This window comes from Trachurus trachurus (assembly GCF_905171665.1).
Source record: "Trachurus trachurus genome assembly, chromosome: 17".
Taxonomy (NCBI): Eukaryota; Metazoa; Chordata; class Actinopteri; order Carangiformes; family Carangidae; genus Trachurus; species Trachurus trachurus.
In genome coordinates this window covers 21,206,979-21,225,797 of record NC_139900.1, presented here as the reverse complement: position 1 = coordinate 21,225,797, position 18,819 = coordinate 21,206,979, and the positions used below count along the sequence as shown (strand labels likewise).

At 43.7% G+C, this 18,819-nt stretch overlaps 1 protein-coding gene across 1 annotated transcript in view; it reads right to left on the bottom strand.

The window, feature by feature from the left end:
- Positions 1 to 18,819, bottom strand: part of astn1 (astrotactin 1) — a gene marked incomplete at both ends in the record, with an annotated part of 556,709 nt that overhangs the window by 205,558 nt on the left and 332,332 nt on the right. Inside the window, one exon of the mRNA XM_083991516.1 lies at positions 10,805 to 10,993. Within this exon, the coding sequence (XP_083847642.1) occupies positions 10,805 to 10,993 (189 nt within the window). The remainder of the gene's footprint in view (positions 1 to 10,804; positions 10,994 to 18,819) is intronic.

The window sequence follows — 18,819 nt, the reverse complement described above, 5'->3', positions numbered from 1 at the left end:
GAAGTTGTTCGCTCGCAGCAGGACAGATAATCAGATGGATAATCGGTAAAGTTAATAATTTCACTTAATGTGGCCGTGAATAAATTAATTCCGATGTGTCGCCGTTATATTTCAGTGTTGCCCAAACGCAAATCTTGAATAAGTCTCCGCTGTTTTCACATTTAAAAAGGTCTTTGTTTATGAGATTTGCTTGTAGCTACAGCACCTAAAAAAAACCTCACTGTAGCCTATCCAGCCTCGCTTCCAATAAAACACACACTTGCGTTATAATTGCGATCAGTGAAATATATAACAATATAAAACACAATTTAAAATGACAGTTGATGTTGCTCTAGTTTATATGGATAAAGCTTCATATTTAAAAGTAGCGCAAGAGCTGTCAGAAAAATTAAAAGCAGCCTCCTCTCTTGTCATATTTGCAGCAACACTGTTGCTTCAGGCTGTGATCGTGCTTTTTTTTTAATATCGCTCATACTCTCTCCATTAAAACAATTGCACTCGTCTTGGCTGAAATCAGCCCGTTGTGGATCAATTTCGTGCGGAAGTAGAATAATATGACGTCAAACGCCCCCTTTTATGTGAACGCGCGCAGAGCACAAAGCTGAGAACCGGACTTGACTAATTAAGTTGATATCCACCGTCACAGTACCGTTTAGCTCTGATTGCGGACTTGAGGGTTTGTTGAGCTGCATCTTGAGCACAAAGCCTAGGTATGTTGAGCCTCCTTCGCAGTACAGGCCTCAGGTGAGCCACCAGGGCACACGCTCAATGTCAGACACCATTTCTTTTGTTGTCTCTCACACAGAGCACAGTTCTTCGTCAGGGATGGACAACGGTTCAGCTTTTATTTACTTCAACACCAGAACTTAACGGACAGTTATTAGAGGCTGGTTTTTATGTGCAACTCCCTGCGGCTGACTCCTCTCCCTCTCTCCTGCATTCTCTGCTTATGTTTGGTTCTTCCTCTGCCTCCTTTAGTAACAATGATATATGTAATAAAAGTGATTTACTCTGAGTCTTGCCTCCATTGCATCATATCGGACAAAATCCTCAGCCTTTCCGCAATTCCTGTGGAGCCAGAAAGTCAGAATGGCTCAGTCAGTCAGTCTCCGCTTTTGCAGTCCAGCCCAAAAAAGTAGGAAACATGTACTTTTTTGTTGTTCAGAACTTTGTGACAACTGCATAACTTGGTATTTTCCTGACCTACAGTTCAACAACTTTTTGTTTTTTCCCCTGTAAAAATCCATTAAATCAGAAATAGTTATTTGACTGTCAGGCTCGGGTTAAGCCACCACTCACTTTGAATGAGTCATCGAGCACTGTAAAAGTTAACTGCCTCAAAAAGAAAAAGGAAACAAAAGAAAAAAAATTCCTTTCCAAAACCCTTATACACATCTTCTATGTTTGGAGGATAAAAAATAAAGTGTTACTGTAACTTATTTGCCATTTCATTGATGTGCAAAATCAAATTTACACACATCTCAAGGTAAAACTAATCTTGTGAATGTTATTTCTGCAATACATTTGCAATAATAATTTTCTGTTCATCACTTCAGATTCATAGGTTCATTAGAAACCATTGCAATTATAATGCGGATGATTTTGGCAGATTGCATTATCATGGTGTCTTTTTTATAAGTAACCCTTCATACACTCCTGAGGACTGCAGAGAGTGCAGGTTCACTGACACCGATCCAAATAAAAATCTTTAAATTGCCTTGATCTCACTTGAATTAGAGGCAGAACTTCATAGTTTGGAAAAGAAAAAAAGCTGAAAAGACGGAGCGCTGCATTTCTTTGATTGTGTTGAATCTTTTAGCAACGTCTGCAACCGGTGTGTCAGAGAGAGAGGCTGGAAATGAAGACTAATGTACTTTTCATGAGGGTGGGAAAACTCAGTTATCTAATGCCATCTGTCAGCTCAGAGGTAACTGGGAGTGAACAGCACACGGCAGCAGGAGGTGTCCTTGGACAAAGCAGGGGAAGAGAAGAAAAGTGGCCGAGGCGAGAAAAAAAAAGAAGGGGGAAATGACTGCGTACAGTTTGGAGCCACTGAGGTGAAATGGCAGGGAGAGACAGGCTATTACTTATCTCTGCTGAGACGTAGTGAGAAAACAAGCAGCGGTAACACAAAGATGGATGGCTGCTGTTGTTGGCATTTTGAGTAATAACAAAAAAAAAGAAGAAGAAAAAAAAGAAAAGAAAAAAGCATTGGTCCTTTGATTGTTCATTTAAATACAAGTGCCTCAAGTGCTTGTGGAGAGTGCTTGTGGTTTAGTTTAGCTGGTTCAGATAGAACAATGCTCATTATCGTGCAAAGCCACACAATAATCTACAACACACACAATGCTTCAGTGTGCGACTCAAACAGATGGTACAGTAAAAGCGTCGTGGCATTACATTGTTTGTAACGCGTGTTACGCAAATAGCACAGTTGACAAACAGATGCAACGCGCCAACGTTATTTGATCTTTTCCGAATGAAACAGCTGTAGAGAGTGTGGAGCTGTCACAGACATGGATGGATCTCACTGGTTAAGTTACAACTGACAGTACAGACACTACACATTGAGTGTTGACAGGAACTCTTACTTTGAAACGCTGCCATTAGAAAGATAATAGGTTTCCTGGTAGCAGGGGTCGCGTTAACCGGATATTTTCCGTCATTGACCGTTTTTTTAAAACGGTGACGGAAAGATTTTGAGGCCATCCGTCATTTTGACAGATTGCAATTCACAGCCATGGCCGTCTGTCCATGTGCATTTGTTTACAATGAAGCCGGCGGATAATCAATAAATGGAGTGGTGGATAACGATATACAACATATACAATGTCACAAAGTCACTACGGTGAGAATTAGATTAAAAAAAAAAAAAAAAAAAAACCTCACAGCTGGCTGGTGCGCTCAGTAGAAAACGCTGTAGTACCTCCTCTAGGCCTGTGTGGAGCGTGTGTGGCGCTGTAGCCACACAGAAACACCAACAACAGAGAAGAAGACAGAAAGCTTCCCCGCAGTATTCAAACTCCTTCAAGTGGATTAAATGTTGATGGGAGTCGTGTCAGTGCAAATATGACGGTCGATAATGATTTAACGGGCGATATTCAGCTGCAGTGTCCGAGGGACCGACAGTAGTCAGCTGTTGTTAAGTTACGTAGCTGTAGCTACACAGCGGTGTGTCTCGGTACAGGTAGAGCGGTGGGGGGAGGACATCACCGTTTCACACACTCGCCGCGCACAACTCTTCTAAAGGTAATGTTAAGCCTTCTTTTAATGTATTTTGCCCGCCGTGGCATTGTTTATAACACTTAAAGCTGAGTGGGTCTTGTCCTGTCTGAATTTGTGCTGCATCTGGCTGTGTGGTCTATAGCTTCAGTTGTTTCAGTGTTGCGCAATGGCTGCGTGCGTGCGTGCGTGCGTAAAAGAGAGATGAGAGGCACAGAGAGAGAGAGATAACGCCAGTGCACTATGCGGTGCCTATGTGAAAACGTGCTCCTTTAGATGTTTTGGTATAACACATGGGTTAGCATGTTGATTGTTGACAGAAAACTGATGTCATCTAACGTTGTATAGTTGTTGAGTGGCAGAAAGTGACCCCGCATTCACTGACTGACCCACGGTTAGATGTGCTCTGACGCCGACTCTGCTCCGGAGCATTCTCTGTTCAATTTGTTTGGACTTGATATGAATTAAACATGAATTAAAATTGAATGCTGTTGAATATGGCATTATTATCATTTTAAAAAAAATTAAAGTGACCGGTAAAAATAGATTATGACGGAATTTTTATGACCCCGTCAGTCAAAATGACCGGCGACGAAAAAGTCTAGCGCAACCTCTGCCTGGTAGCGAAGTGATCACCTGTCAGAACTGTATTTGAAATATTTGAAAATACACAGAAGTTCATTCATGAAAGTCTAAACATTTAATCTTGTAGCTAATGGATGTGTACATTTAAAGCAGCCTATTTCACAAGCTGTAATTATATTATAATTTGGATATAATTTTCACACATTTACTCACAAATGTATCTAAACTGCGGCTGTGCATAAACTTTCATAATATTTCATGTGTTTATTTGAAACTTTTACCACAAAACTTTGTTTTATGTGTTTAGAATTTGCAGTTACATTTATGTAAAACATTAAAAAATTAAATTTCACATTTTTCCCTCTTCAATTGCAGCAGTTATGCCATTTAATATTTAATTCTGTTTTATCTGCTTTGCTAGCTCATCAGAGTTAAATTCTTATGGCACACAGTTATAACAGCAGCTGAGGGCATTGCTATGAAAAGAAAATGACTATGATGTGGTGTCCTGGGTTGAATAAGCCTGACAACCAAATCTGATGAATCTATATTGAGGAAGAAAAATCTAAAATTGCCCTAATCAAATTAAACAACAACAACAAAAAAGTCGATCAAAACAAAGTTTGAAATCCAACCAGACACTGGCACTGGCTTTTGGTGCATGACACTTCTTTCTCATAACTGAGCATGGACTTCATCTAAAACAGTGCTGAATATCAATAAGCAGCCTTTGTGATGACAAGCTCTCTGTGTTGGTATCCACACAAATGATACAACACCCGACCAGAGAGTTCAACAAGCCATGTCTCCATAAACAGTACAGAAACAAGAAGACGAAGGCCTCTGAAAGACTGCTGCCCTGGGAGTCCATTACATTTCTCTAAACCAGGGTACAACTATAGAAAGAAAAAGAGGATGGCTTTGTTAAACGAGGCCCCGTGTGATGCTTAAGTATTTCTCATAGCAGGCATTTACTCTGGTAACACAACAATCCAGCACACCTCAACACACACATTCAGCTTTAAAGGGACATTGTGTAACTTCTCCTGTTATCTATTCACAAAAATCGATTATTTGGTTCAAAAGTATGTTTTTCATTAATCAGTAATCCCCCCCCATCAACAAACTGAATTTGCCGTTCATATCATTCATATCTACATGGAGCGGGTAAGCTCGGTGCTGGCTGCCATGTCGTGTCGCCATGTTTTTACGTTCAGTGGCAGCGTGACGGTAGGAAACCACGGAAACTCAGCGGAGACACCGGAGCTGTCGGCTCAGGTCGAGGTGGCGTCTGTGAAAAGTCACCGCGGTAACGTAGTGAGGAAGAATGGAGCGTTACACTGATGCTGCATTCACGTGCAGTCGGGCAGACGGCCGTCAACCAGATGTCATTTTAGTCACAGAAGTCCAGAGAAAGCCGGTAAAACGTGGGTCAGACAAACAATACGACATCACCATGACAACATATTGTCAGGTGTATTGTTTTGCCTCGTGCTTGTTAGGATATGTAGGCTCTCCCTCTGTTCCCCCCTCCCCTCTGTGTCTGTGTTTGTCTGTGTGGGCTTGGCATGGGTGTGTCTCCTCCAGCGACTACACCTGCACTGCATCAGGCTCATCACCCCTCCTCCCCTGTCTGCAGGATATGAGCCGGTTCCTTCATGGTGTTCCTCGCCAGTTCGTCGTTGACCGTGCATGTGTACCTGTACCTCTGCCCTGCTTCCCTGCTGCCGTGCCCAGCCCTGCCTGCCCTCGGACCACACCGCTCCAGGCCACACGGAGCCTGGCCTCCCCCACTAACCCCCCCACATTTGTGTTACTGATAAACATCCCTCGACGGGTCTGTCTAAATCACAAGTCCAACTTTCCTTTTTGGAGCGCAAGCTTAACAGTACGAACTGGCCACAATGGACTCGACAGACCCGGTTCGTCAGGCGCTGACCAACCAAGGCGCTGTGATTGGGCAACATGATCAGATGCTCAGAGCCTTGTTTGAGAGCAATCAAGCCCTAACCTCCCACGTTGCAGAGATGTCTCGCCAGGTTACAGCTCTCGCCTCCTCGGTGCAAGCCTCAGTTCAGCCGCAGGCAGGAATCGGGACAGAGCCTCAGTCTACGCCACGACGGGAGTCTCACGTGAGTGATCCGGACCCTTTCTTTGGTGATCTAGACAAGTGTCGGGGTTTTTTGCTACAGTGTGGTCTAGTTTTTCAGCAGCGGCCAGTGTCTTTTTCTTTTGATGTGGCGAAGATAAATTTTTTGATTGGATTGCTGCGGGGCCGGGCTTTGGCATGGGCAGAGGCAGTGAGTGCCACAGTAGATTTTTCTGAGATGTCATTCTCTGAGTTTTCAAGACACTTCAAGAGAGTTTTTGATCATCCTAACTACAGCGGAAATGCTTCCAACAGACTGATGAACATACGGCAGGGGATTCGTTCTGTGGCAGATTACTCTGTGGATTTTTGGACTCTAGCATCGGATGCGCAATGGAATGACTCTGCTCTGAAAGCAGTGTTTCTGAAGGGTTTGAATGAACAATTAAAGGATGAGTTAGCAGCCCGGGATGTCCCGGATGATTTGCCCTCTTTTGTTTCTCTTGCCATCAAAATAGACCAACGATTGCGGGAGAGGCAGCGGGAGAGGACGCCGAGGAATCCTCGCCCCAACCTTCCCTCTCGTCCTGTTCCCCAGCAAGCCGTGAGGGTCGACACACAGATGGACCACCCGCCAGCCCGTCCTGCGGAGGACGAACCCATGCAACTCGGCCGTGCCAGGCTGAATCCAGAAGAGCGCCTCCGCAGGATGCGTGCTGGTGAGTGTCTGTACTGTGGTGGATCTGGCCATTTTGTTAGTACCTGTCCTAGCAGGCCAAAAGAGAGCGCTCGTCAGTGAAAGCGGGAGTCCTGACGAGCGCGCATGTGACTAAAACCTCCCCTCAAGTGACTCGGTTATCAGTCCCAGCTAAATTGCATGTCAGAAACACTGTGTTCCCCCTACAAGCTCTCATTGATTCAGGTGCAGAAGATAATTTCCTGGATGAGGAACTGGCGGATCAGCTGGGATGTGACAAGGAGCTGCTGGAAGGGCCTATACCAGCTCTGGCTTTAAATGGTAAAGTGTTCACCCAGATTACGCATAAGATTTCTCCCCTAACTCTCGTGTTATCTGGTAATCACTGTGAACAGATTTCATTTCATATTATCTCTTCACCTGAGAATCCCCTGGTTCTTGGTTATCCTTGGTTAAGATTACATAACCCTCATATTGACTGGTCTCTAAATAAGATACTTGGTTGGAGTGATCATTGTCTCTCAGTTTGTTTGCAGTCTGCCTTGTCTCCCCTAGTTCTCACTCCAGCCCCCCCTCCCGACCCTCCAGATTTGAGTAAGGTTCCTCTCGAGTATCGGGACCTCCGGGAAGTATTCAGCAGAAGCAAGGCCCTGTCACTACCCCCCCACCGGCCTTACGATTGCGCCATTGATTTGCTTCTTGGGGCTCCGCTTCCCTCCAGCCGTCTTTACAACCTAACCCGACCAGAGAGGGAGGCCATGGAGAGGTATATCACCGAGTCCGTAGCTGCTGGGATCATTCGGCCGTCATCATCACCATTAGGGGCTGGATTTTTCTTTGTGGGAAAAAAGGATGGGACATTGAGACCCTGTATTGATTTTCGGGGCCTAAACAACATCACGGTGAAAAACAAATATCCACTCCCTTTAATCAACTCTGCTTTTGAGCTCCTACAGGGTGCACAAATCTTCACCAAATTGGATCTCCGGAATGCGTATCACCTGGTACGGATCAGGAGCGGGGACGAGTGGAAGACGGCCTTCAATACGCCTTTGGGACACTTTGAGTATTTGGTAATGCCTTTTGGTTTGACAAATGCCCCGGCTGTTTTTCAGGCCCTGATCAATGATGTGTTGCGGGATTTTTTGAACCACTTTGTCTTTGTGTATTTGGATGATATTCTCATTTTTTCTAAGAACCCTGAGGAACACATTTCCCATGTCCGCCAGGTGCTGGTCAGACTTCTGGAGAACAAGTTATATGTGAAGGCCGAGAAATGTGAGTTTGGAGTGGAGACGGTGAACTTTCTGGGTTATGTCATTCAGCAGGGGAAAATGCAGGCGGACCCAGGGAAGATTCGCGCAGTGAAGGAGTGGCCGGTTCCAAAGTCTCGGAAGGAGCTGCAACGTTTCCTTGGATTTGCAAACTTCTACCGACGTTTCATTCGGAATTATAGTAAGGTTGCTTCACCACTCACCAAGCTCACATCCACCAAGGTGCAGTTCAGCTGGTCTGCGGAGGCAGATCAAGCTTTTAACCAGTTAAAGTTACTGTTTTCCACAGCACCTGTGTTAATTCAACCAGACACCAGTAAACAGTTCGTCCTGGAGGTAGATGCCTCGGACACGGGCGTAGGGGCAGTACTGTCTCAGCATGTTGGTCCACTTAATTGTCTGCACCCCTGTGCTTTTTTTTCCCGCCGTTTGTCACCTGCAGAGCGGAACTACGATGTGGGCGATCGAGAGCTACTGGCAGTCAAGCTAGCATTAGAAGAGTGGAGGCACTGGCTGGAGGGGACAGAGAAACCTTTTGTGGTCTGGACCGATCATAAAAACTTGGCGTACATCCAGTCTGCCAAACGTCTCAACTCCCGTCAAGCCCGGTGGGCGATGTTCTTCAGCCGCTTTAACTTCACCCTCACATACCGTCCAGGTTCACGGAACGTAAAGCCGGACGCTCTCTCGCGCCTATTTTCCCCCGTCGATGCCACTGACACCCCAGAGACTATTCTCCCTCAGGGACGGGTGATTGCTACTTTGACCTGGGGAATCGAAAAGACTGTCAAGGATGCACAGGGACGCCAACCTGACCCAGGTAATGGTCCACCTAATCGCTTATTTGTCCCTGATTCTGTCCGTTCCCAGGTCCTCCAATGGGCGCATGTCTCAAAGTTTGCATGCCATCCCGGTGCCAACCGTACCCTGTCCCTGTTGAGGAGATATTTCTGGTGGCCTACAATGGAGAAGGATACTCGGGAGTATGTAGCTGCATGCCCCACCTGCGCCCGGAGTAAAGCCTCCCACCAAGCTCCAGCCGGGCTCCTTCGTCCACTGCCAATTCCACATAGACCGTGGTCTCATATAGCACTTGACTTTGTCACCGGATTACCACCTTCCCAAGGTAACACCACCATTTTTACAGTTGTTGACCGCTTTTCAAAGGCTGCACACTTTGTTCCCCTGCCCAAACTTCCCACAGCTATGGAGACCGCCCAGTTATTACTGGACCATGTTGTTAGGGTCCACGGAATTCCCCTGGACGTCGTGTCTGATCGCGGACCCCAGTTTATCTCCCAGGTATGGCGAGCCTTTTGTCGATCCTTGGGAGTTGGTGTCAGTTTGTCTTCTGGTTATCATCCACAGTCAAACGGTCAAGCTGAGAGAACTAACCAGGTGCTGGAGTCCTCCCTGCGCTGCGTCACAGAAAAGGATCCCACAACATGGTCATCACAGTTGGTATGGGTCGAATATGCCTACAACACACTCACCAGTTCGTCCACGGGCCTCTCGCCATTTGAAGCCTCCCTGGGATACCAGCCGCCTCTCCTGACCTCCCATGGATCTGATTTGACGGTACCCTCTGTCCAGGCCTTCATCACGCACTGTAGGAGGACTTGGCAGGACACCCGCCGTGCCCTAGAAAGAACCCAGGAAGCCACCCAATCATCGGCCAACAGGCATCGGAACCCAGCCCCTCCCTACCAGCCCGGACAGAAGGTCTGGCTGTCCACCAGGAACATCTCCCTACTCACCGAGTCACGTAAGCTTTCCCCTCGATACATTGGTCCCTTTGCTGTCAGAAAAGTCATTAATCCCACTGCAGTCCGACTTAAATTACCGGGAAACATGAAGATTCATCCCACGTTCCATGTTTCACAAGTTAAACCAGTTTCTTCCAGCCAGTTGTGCCCGCCTTCCGATCCCCCTCCACCCCCCCGGGTCATTGATGACCACCCGGCTTTCACTGTCCGGCGCCTGGTGGATGTGCGGCGAAGAGGACGCGGCCTGCAGTACCTTGTCGATTGGGAGGGGTATGGGCCGGAGGAACGCCTCTGGGTGCCTCGGTCTTTCATCCTGGATCCTGATTTGGTGGCGGCGTACCATCGGGAGCATCCTGACAAGCCTGGAGGGTCGCCAGGAGGCTCCCGTTGAGGGGGGGGTACTGTTAGGATATGTAGGCTCTCCCTCTGTTCCCCCCTCCCCTCTGTGTCTGTGTTTGTCTGTGTGGGCTTGGCATGGGTGTGTCTCCTCCAGCGACTACACCTGCACTGCATCAGGCTCATCACCCCTCCTCCCCTGTCTGCAGGATATGAGCCGGTTCCTTCATGGTGTTCCTCGCCAGTTCGTCGTTGACCGTGCATGTGTACCTGTACCTCTGCCCTGCTTCCCTGCTGCCGTGCCCAGCCCTGCCTGCCCTCGGACCACACCGCTCCAGGCCACACGGAGCCTGGCCTCCCCCACTAACCCCCCCACATTTGTGTTACTGATAAACATCCCTCGACGGGTCTGTCTAAATCACAAGTCCAACTTTCCTTTTTGGAGCGCAAGCTTAACAGTGCTGACGGACCACTTGTTTACATAGAGGCTTGTTTATGCCGTTACGTGCAGCGGCTGTCGTCCGTCTGCCGTCCGCCTGCCGTCCGCCCAATTTCACGTGAATGCAGCATGAAAAATACGACTGAGTTGCTTGCGATATACAATCGCAACGCTAGATGGGAGTAATTCCTACACAATGTTTAACAGCTCCATTGTATTTGCAGCAATGATAGCTTATGAATTGACACCATCAGTGTGTGTATAAATAACTGCAGGTATGTTTAAACACCCCAACACGATCACTCACGCACACTTTAGTTTTGATGCTCAGGCCAATAAATACAGTTGATTCTTTCAGATTGTTAAATCCACTCCATGTGTGTGTGTGTTTCCTACCTTTGCTAATATCCTGGTACTCCAGCCACAGCTGTCTCTGGACCTGCTTGTTGGGGTACCAGATGGTACATGACTCCTGGAAGCCGTACACTGCCTCCTGCACGTAGTGGTTCCCAAACTCCCTCAGGATGGACACAAAGTCATTGCGCTGCGTCGCCCCGTCCAGAGAATGGATGGCCGAGCTGAAGGCTGAGAAGAAGGACAGGGAACAAAAAAAAAGAAAAAAGAAAAAGAACATGAGCTGAATCCTTTGTTATTTTTTTTTAACAAAATCCTGGATCAATCCATGACCATGAATAAAAAATTAAGCAGTGTTCGGTGTAAAAATATCAGGATTTTCTTTTGTTTGTTTGCTCTGCCACCCCCTATTTTGCCCTACAGTCCAAAATTCCATCTTTTTAAGAGGTAGTTATTTTTTATTTTTTTATTTGTCTTACAGGTAAGCCTCACAAAGCCACAGAGTCTCGGCGGGTTTATGTGGATCACAGATAAAGTACAGACATCGCCTTGGCACTAACTGAAGGAAATCCCTCCTACAACTGCTGCTGCTGCCTCCACTGCATAGAAGTAATAAGCAATCCAACCAGTGTGCCAATTTATATTCTCACTGTACAGATCACCATACATGCTACAGTATGTAGTCTGCATGTTAAGGTTGTACTGTGTCTTCTCAGGAATACCTAAAAAGGCTCATATCCTCTTACAAACCCTTATCTTTAACGTCTACCTCATTAATTTCAGATGACTAATAAAAAACATAAAACTTCAAATGTGACATGTGGTGAAATAATGTTATGATTGGATGAGGTGGCCATTTGTTTGATAAGCCATTAGCATTAGAAACGATCAGTATCAGTGATTTGCATGATTATTTCAGCCATCTATTCCCCATTATTATAAAAACCAGCACTATCATTATTTTAACTGATCTGCTGAATGTTTTATGAAGAGACAGCCATAGAAACAGCAGCAGCAGTTGGTACAGTAATAGCACCGCTACCTTGAGTAGAACACACACACACACAAAAAAAAAAAAACGTCTTGACATTTGGCTGGTAAAACTAGCTTCTCTTGAAGGCTGCACTTCATCATGTTAGTACATGATGCTAACATGATGAAGTGCAGGCTAAGTTGCTCCCCATGTCATCTTAGTCCAATGTATCAGCACACTAACTGTTGCTAAATGGCATTAAAACATATCTGAGGATTATGAAGAGCCTTTTGATTTGGGCATTAGTTTAATTTGACTGGTTAGAAGCAGTTTAGCCGGTTATCTTATAGTCTCAGTTCTAGCTTTACAGGTATTTGGTCACAATGAAATTCAATTCAACAGATGATTGATGGTGGCATTAAATGAAAAACCTGAGCATCAGCAAAGTTATCACAGCTCATTATCCTGAGTAACGTGACTTTAAGCTAATTTCTTAATCTGTTTCAATACCTCATGGTGGAATGAATCAGCAAAGGCTGGGAACCATGGACAAAATATTTATTATATTTAATATTAAAATATTTTGTGCAAAACAACCTGATAGATGTTAAGATACAACATTTCACTGAACTGAGGAGAACTGTGAGAGGAAGTAGTGGGAAATTCTGCGATCAGTAAAGTCAATAGGATTGGTCCTCTAGAACCATTGATCATTATCATTTATCTTATTGTTTAAACAAATCTAATAGTTCATGACATGTTTCAGTCTGGACCAAAGTAACAGACTGGGTGTCAGTCAACACTGGAACCAAGTGTTTTTTTTTTAAACTAGGTTTGTTACCTTTAATTGTCGGTACAAGCTATTTTTTAGAACAGCAGAGCAGAGCCGCGAGCTGCTCAGAGCTACGCTACGGAGGCTAATGGAATTTCTTGGTTTCCATCATCAAACTCATCAAATACACAATCCAACAACTCCAAAACGCTCTGGTGGACAAGTTGTGACCTGCACATTCATCACGAGATACAGTAATAATGGAACTTTACAGTAATAATGGAACGTTACGAGACAGAGTTGCTTTAGAGGCAAATGCAGAGACCTGTCCACCAGAGCGTTTTGGAGCGCCTACTTCTAAAACTATAGGGATTATGGCAATGGGCCGATTTGCCTTTAAAGTAAAACTTGCTTACAGTTGGCTTGTTTGAAACAAAGTGTTTCATGTTGCATATTTACAGCAATTATTATGACAATCAAATATCTTCTAATAATGACAAAGCCTTGCATTAATCTGATTAATCCAGGTTTGTTTCACTTTATTGACTACATGTGTAGAAGGTAGAGTGGGTGAAGTGGCAGTTTCTGTCAGGCATCTGTCACTTAGTGTTTTTAGCAGGTTTAGTGGACATCCGAGTCAGCTACTTATTATTCATGAACCCTTTCAACCAAAGCGTGCTGATTATCCTTGGTGTCAACATATGGATGTGAACAAGCAAGGCCTCAGTGTAAAAAAAAAAAAAAAAACATATACAAAGTGGACATGAAATTCTGTTGCTGTTAAACAGTTTGTGTGCAGCAGCGGCTGAGCTCAGGTGCCTATATATATATATTTCTGTGGCTATTTCATCATGTCTGCTGAAGGCTCAGAATCAGAATACCTTATGTCGACAAAATCTGGTGTGAATAAATAAATAATGCAGAATGGGAGACTTCGCAGACAATACAACACTTTTTTTTGTTGTTGAAGCTTTGAGAATCTGCAGTTTCAAACAGAATACATAAACTTTCATGTTTACCATCTGCATCTTCATATTGCATGCTGCTCTTACTTTGTCAGCTCTTTTTTCTGTTTCTATTCACTTAGTCTGTCACTCATGGTTAAGTGCATGGTGTGTTTTACGTGGGTCACGTGTTAATTATCAGCTAATAAACCCACTAGGCTGTCAACTGTGAACATCTAATCGTGGGAATGACAATAAAGAGTAAGATGTATAATAAAAGCAGCACAATGTGGAGTCATAATGTCATTTATACGTTATCTCATATTCTGTCTTATTAAATTAAGCAAGTAGGCTTTACTTTCTATATCCCAAAGGTATAACATGATATCTCTTTCTTAAGTTGCACTGTCTCACTTTAAAATGGAACTTTTCAAGAATTTTACTTTGAAAAATATGAGCCATGAATATTCTGACAGAGGACCTGTCTTCAAGAGTACAGCTTGGATAAAGGCCCATTGATTTCAGCTGAAAATTAGGTTTAGTGCTTCCTACTGAAGTGCACTTGATTCTGCAGCACATGGTCAAAAGTTTCAAGGCGAGCAAGTAAGTGGACCTTGAGTTAAAATTGTTATGTTCACTGATTGTTCCCAAGGTCAAGAATGAACTGTTTAGGATTTTTAAAAAAGTAAATAAAAAAGTACAAGATATACAGAATATACTGAGAATTCAACGCACACCAAGACAAACAAGGTCAGAAAACATTGCCAGTTTGACAACAAGTGCTGCAAATACAATACAATGCAAGTGTCACAAGGTGGTTGAGACACACTTGTATAAATGTAGTTTCACCATCTTGTCATTTGTGCTACTTGTATTTTTGGTTGTGTTGTGCGTACTTGCAGCACATGGGTTGTCAAATCCAGACAGATGTTTTCTCTATGTCTGTTTGCATGTGTTGAAGAAGTAGAAGAAGAAGAAGAAAACACTGTAAAGATGAGTGGGATTGTGCCAATTCTTAATGTTGTTTTCTTCATTAAAGGTCCAGTGTGTAATATTTGTCACGGTTTATTGGCAAAATCTGAATATACTACTGAATTTGTATAAGTGTATAATCGCTATAAAATAATATCAGTTTGGTTTCCATAGCTTTATAATTATTCTTTTATATATACATATCCACCTTTTTCCGAATGTCAAAAAACGTAAGCCGGTTTTGCTCTTCCAGTGAAATTGTATGTTTACGTTTCCATGGTTTCAATAGTTGCGGTAAATGCATCACAATTTTTTTCCCCCCGGTGAAAATCTGTAAAACGCATGGATCATCACATCAGCTTTTAATAATGGATACCACATGAATGGACATCCATGTTAAAAGCCAGCGTTAATAGATCCATGCGTTTACCGCAACTATGACAATGACTGAAACCATGGAAATGTAAACATACAATTCCGCCAGAAGTTCAAAACCGGCTTCCGGTTTTGACATTCGGAAAAAGGTGGATAGCAAGAGTCTTGCTTACAGAGTGTCGCCATCTTGCGCCGCCATGTTTGTACGGAATGGAAAATCCAGCCAACAAGAGAGCACATGTCAAAGAGTTTCATGTTCATAATAAACAATAGAATTATTTAATAGATAAATAATAGAATCTGAATGCTAGATGTCACTGTTTCACACTCATTACACACTGGATCTTTAACGCAAAACTACAATTGTCACCGTTCACTGTCTGACTTTGATACTACTGTTGCACATGTCAGCCATCTGTGCATGTTCTGACTTTGGCTCCCAACCATTCCTCTGAGAAGTGTATGATATGGTTGAAAGTCCCAGAACAAGCAAGTGTTTTCAACTCCACAATCAACAAGTAGACTCAACTGTTGGATCGACTCCATACCAGTGTACACATAATAAATATGAAGGCTCACAGATAATTGTTACTGATCGATCTGTTTACCTTATAGTCTCTCTCAAAGTCTTTTTTTTTGTTTGTGTTTTTTTAGCAGAAACCTGTTTTAACAGTTAACAATTTGAGACAGGCCGCCTGACTATAAGTGTTTCCCCTCTGCACTTCCATTAGGATAAGTGGCAGTAAAAATCTCAGGGTTAAAGATTCCTTTTATTGCTAATTCAGACACTGAAACTCCCTCAGGGATCCAGTGTCCTGGGAGGGAGCTAAGCTGAAATGACAGGTTTAAACCCACAATGGTGGGATAAAAGGATTTCTCCAAACTAATGTGAATAATACTGTCGACGTGAAGACAGACTCTTTTTTTTTTTTTTTTTTTGGAGGGGTTGTAATGGCACGCTGGAAACAAGCAAAGGACAATGTTAATTTCATTTCAGCGAATCCACTGATGCACGGGGAGAGAGCATGTTTCATTTCCAATATGAAACATGCTGAGCACACTGTGACACAATGACCACGCGCTGGCTGGGATTCTCTCTTGGCAAACACGGGGAAAAGCAAAAAGTGCAATGGCAGTTTATCATTATCATTTCCAGGAGAAGCAGTATTAATATCTCAGCGCTCACGCTCGGGTCACTCTTACTTCTCCTCGAAAATTAAATTAGGAGGCCACTGAAGTGAGAGACAGAGAGCGCGGTGAGGATGAGCGATGGGGGCTTTGCTATCAGATGTAAAAATCAGTATACCCTCACCCCTCCCGTGTTGAGAAATAAAGTGGGAAATAGGAGCAAAAAAAAAAAGAGAAAGACGGAGGCTGCTGAGTCGCTTCTGAGCGAAGAGAAAATAGAAAATGTTTCCTCAGCAGACGTGGCAGCCACTTCCAAAACCACAGCAGCGCCATTGGAAATGCATTAGAGGGTATCATGGCTGTATTTACAGTGGAGGTGGCTGCACTTATCAGACTGGAAACTATTTAAGATGGATTTGTGAATAATGCAGCGCCATGAAACATTACAGGAATCCACATTGTTACATGACAGCCAAGAGGATGATTGAATGCAACATTTCGACCTGAACAAAAAAAAAAAAAGCACAAGTTATGTCGTGAAGCAAATGAAATGAAAAAAAAAAAAAAATAGCAGATGTATTTTATAGAATAATACATTTAGTGGTGAGGAAGCCGTCAGGAAATATTCAGTATAATCCCTGATGTGTCAGCAGCCAGGAGCAGCCTTCAGAAGAAGCACTGCTTGACTAAATACCTATCCACAGTTATCTTATTCTGTGAAGTTTCCATGGCAGGCGCTGTCAGAATGCCTTGGTCTTGCCATGGATACAAAAGCTTTGTGATATATGACAGGCTATCAGAGAGACAGAGAAAAAGACAAGGAAAACAAAATGAGATACATATTTCTGTGGGCTGACCTCCTCCCTATCTATCCATCAACCTATCCATATGCATCTGGCTCAGTATCTGTCATCATATTTGCATGTGACATCCACTTTGCACCTGTGAAACAGCTCCGAGCTCCTGCACGTTCACCTGCTGTTGCTTATCCATGATGATGATGATGATGATGATAATGAAGATGATGATGATGATGATGTGAGAGGATGAGTAAAAAAAAACAAAAAAAAACAGAAGGACCTATTTGATACAGTTACACAGTGTACCCATGCTGCTGGCTCTCTTTCTATTTAATCAGTTAGTTGAAGCTGTATTTACCTGGACAAGGTGACACTCAGATTCACAGTGATTATCTTGCAAAATTCCAGTAGATAATAGACGAGTTCTTATTAGTATGTGAACATGGCCTTGGAAGAGAAATGCTCTCATATTAGTTTATTGAAGTCCTGTAATAGTGAAGGGGCTAGTCCATTCAAAACCTTAAAGCAGAAGTAAGCGGAATGTTTGCGTTAATATAAGTCTTAAATAGTTATATCTTCCCACAGCAATCACTTACATAGAGTGTTTGGTCTGAAACATGGGTCTGTCAGTCACTCTGCTCTGCTGTAAGCCGAGGAGAAAACTTTCCTTGTATCCTACAACCTTTATCCAATGAGGAGAGAGAACGGCACGGGGCGGTCCTCTCTGTGTGTGCAGCCAGGGGATGCGCGTGCATGTGGTGACGTAGGGACGAGGGCGGGGACTGCCAACTCCATCGGCTGACAAGAAGTTAGCCAAAACGATACGCTTACTTCTGCTTTAAAGATGAGACAGATATCCAAAAACAACTGGTAGCCAGCAAAGTCCAAGATTTTGTGGTTCTCTTGAAGAGAGACTTGGCCCATTGCCAAGTTGTGGAGTTGTTTTCAAGGCAAATACAGAGACTGTTTGCCGGAAAACTGCCCCTGACGGAAACGCGCATGAGCGGTTTTACATGAATTTACCTCTAAAACAACTCTGTCTTGTAACGTTCCGTTATTATCTCATAGTGTGGTGAATGTGCAGGTCACAAATTGTCCACGAGAGCGTTTTGGAGTTGTTGGATTGTATATTTGATGAGGGAAACCAAGAAATCCCATGAGCCTCCGTAGCGTAGCTCTGAGCATCTAGCGGCTCTGATCCGCCATTCTAAACATAGCTAGCTCCGACAATTAAACATTATAAACCTACTCCTAAAGCTATAGGGATTATGGCAATGGACCAATTTGCCAAAATGTTGAACTATCCCTTTAAAATTAAGATTAGAATCAAAGATTACCCCCAAGGTACTCTTAAGTACTTAAGCATCCAGAACTACCAACTTGTTTGCAATGAAATGTGGTGCACAGGTGATAAAATATAGGATAAAATATCCTGGTTCTCAGAGGATGAACCGTAGCTACTTGAATGATGCCCTGACATTTCCTGTAGCACCATCAGCAAGTCATATCTTACATTTAGCATAATGCAATGATATGGATGGATTGCAATACACCCTCAAATTTTCACAGCGTGTGTTGTGTGCCACCCATAGGTGCATGTTTGTTTGCCGTGCTGCTCTGGACCCTCTCTCCTCATGAATTCACCTGGAGTATAACAGCACAGAGCAGCAGCACCTCTGTCTCTCTTCGCCACAGGCTGTTGGTTGCCTCCCTGTACATGTGTACTTATCAGTACGATATCTGTGCCAGCTTTTACCTAGAAAACTTTTCTGTTGGTTAAACTTCACTTACTGGTTTTATGATTTGATCTGTAGTTTGGGAACTTTGCCAAAAAAGCCCTGTAGGAAAGAGCTGCCATTTTTATTTCCAACAATTTTTCTCCTGTTTTGAGTGTGATCAGGAGTTTAGTATTGTAACCTTTTGTTCTTTGTCAGTTTCCGTATTGTGGTTTGGCTTCTAGTTAGAACTTTTAATTGCCTAATATTAAATCGTGCTTCATGTTATGGGAATAAAAGCTTGAGATCATGAACAAAATGAGTCAGGTCTCTCATCTAGTGTTATGCTACTTCCCTTTTCCCCAAGAACAGCTTGAG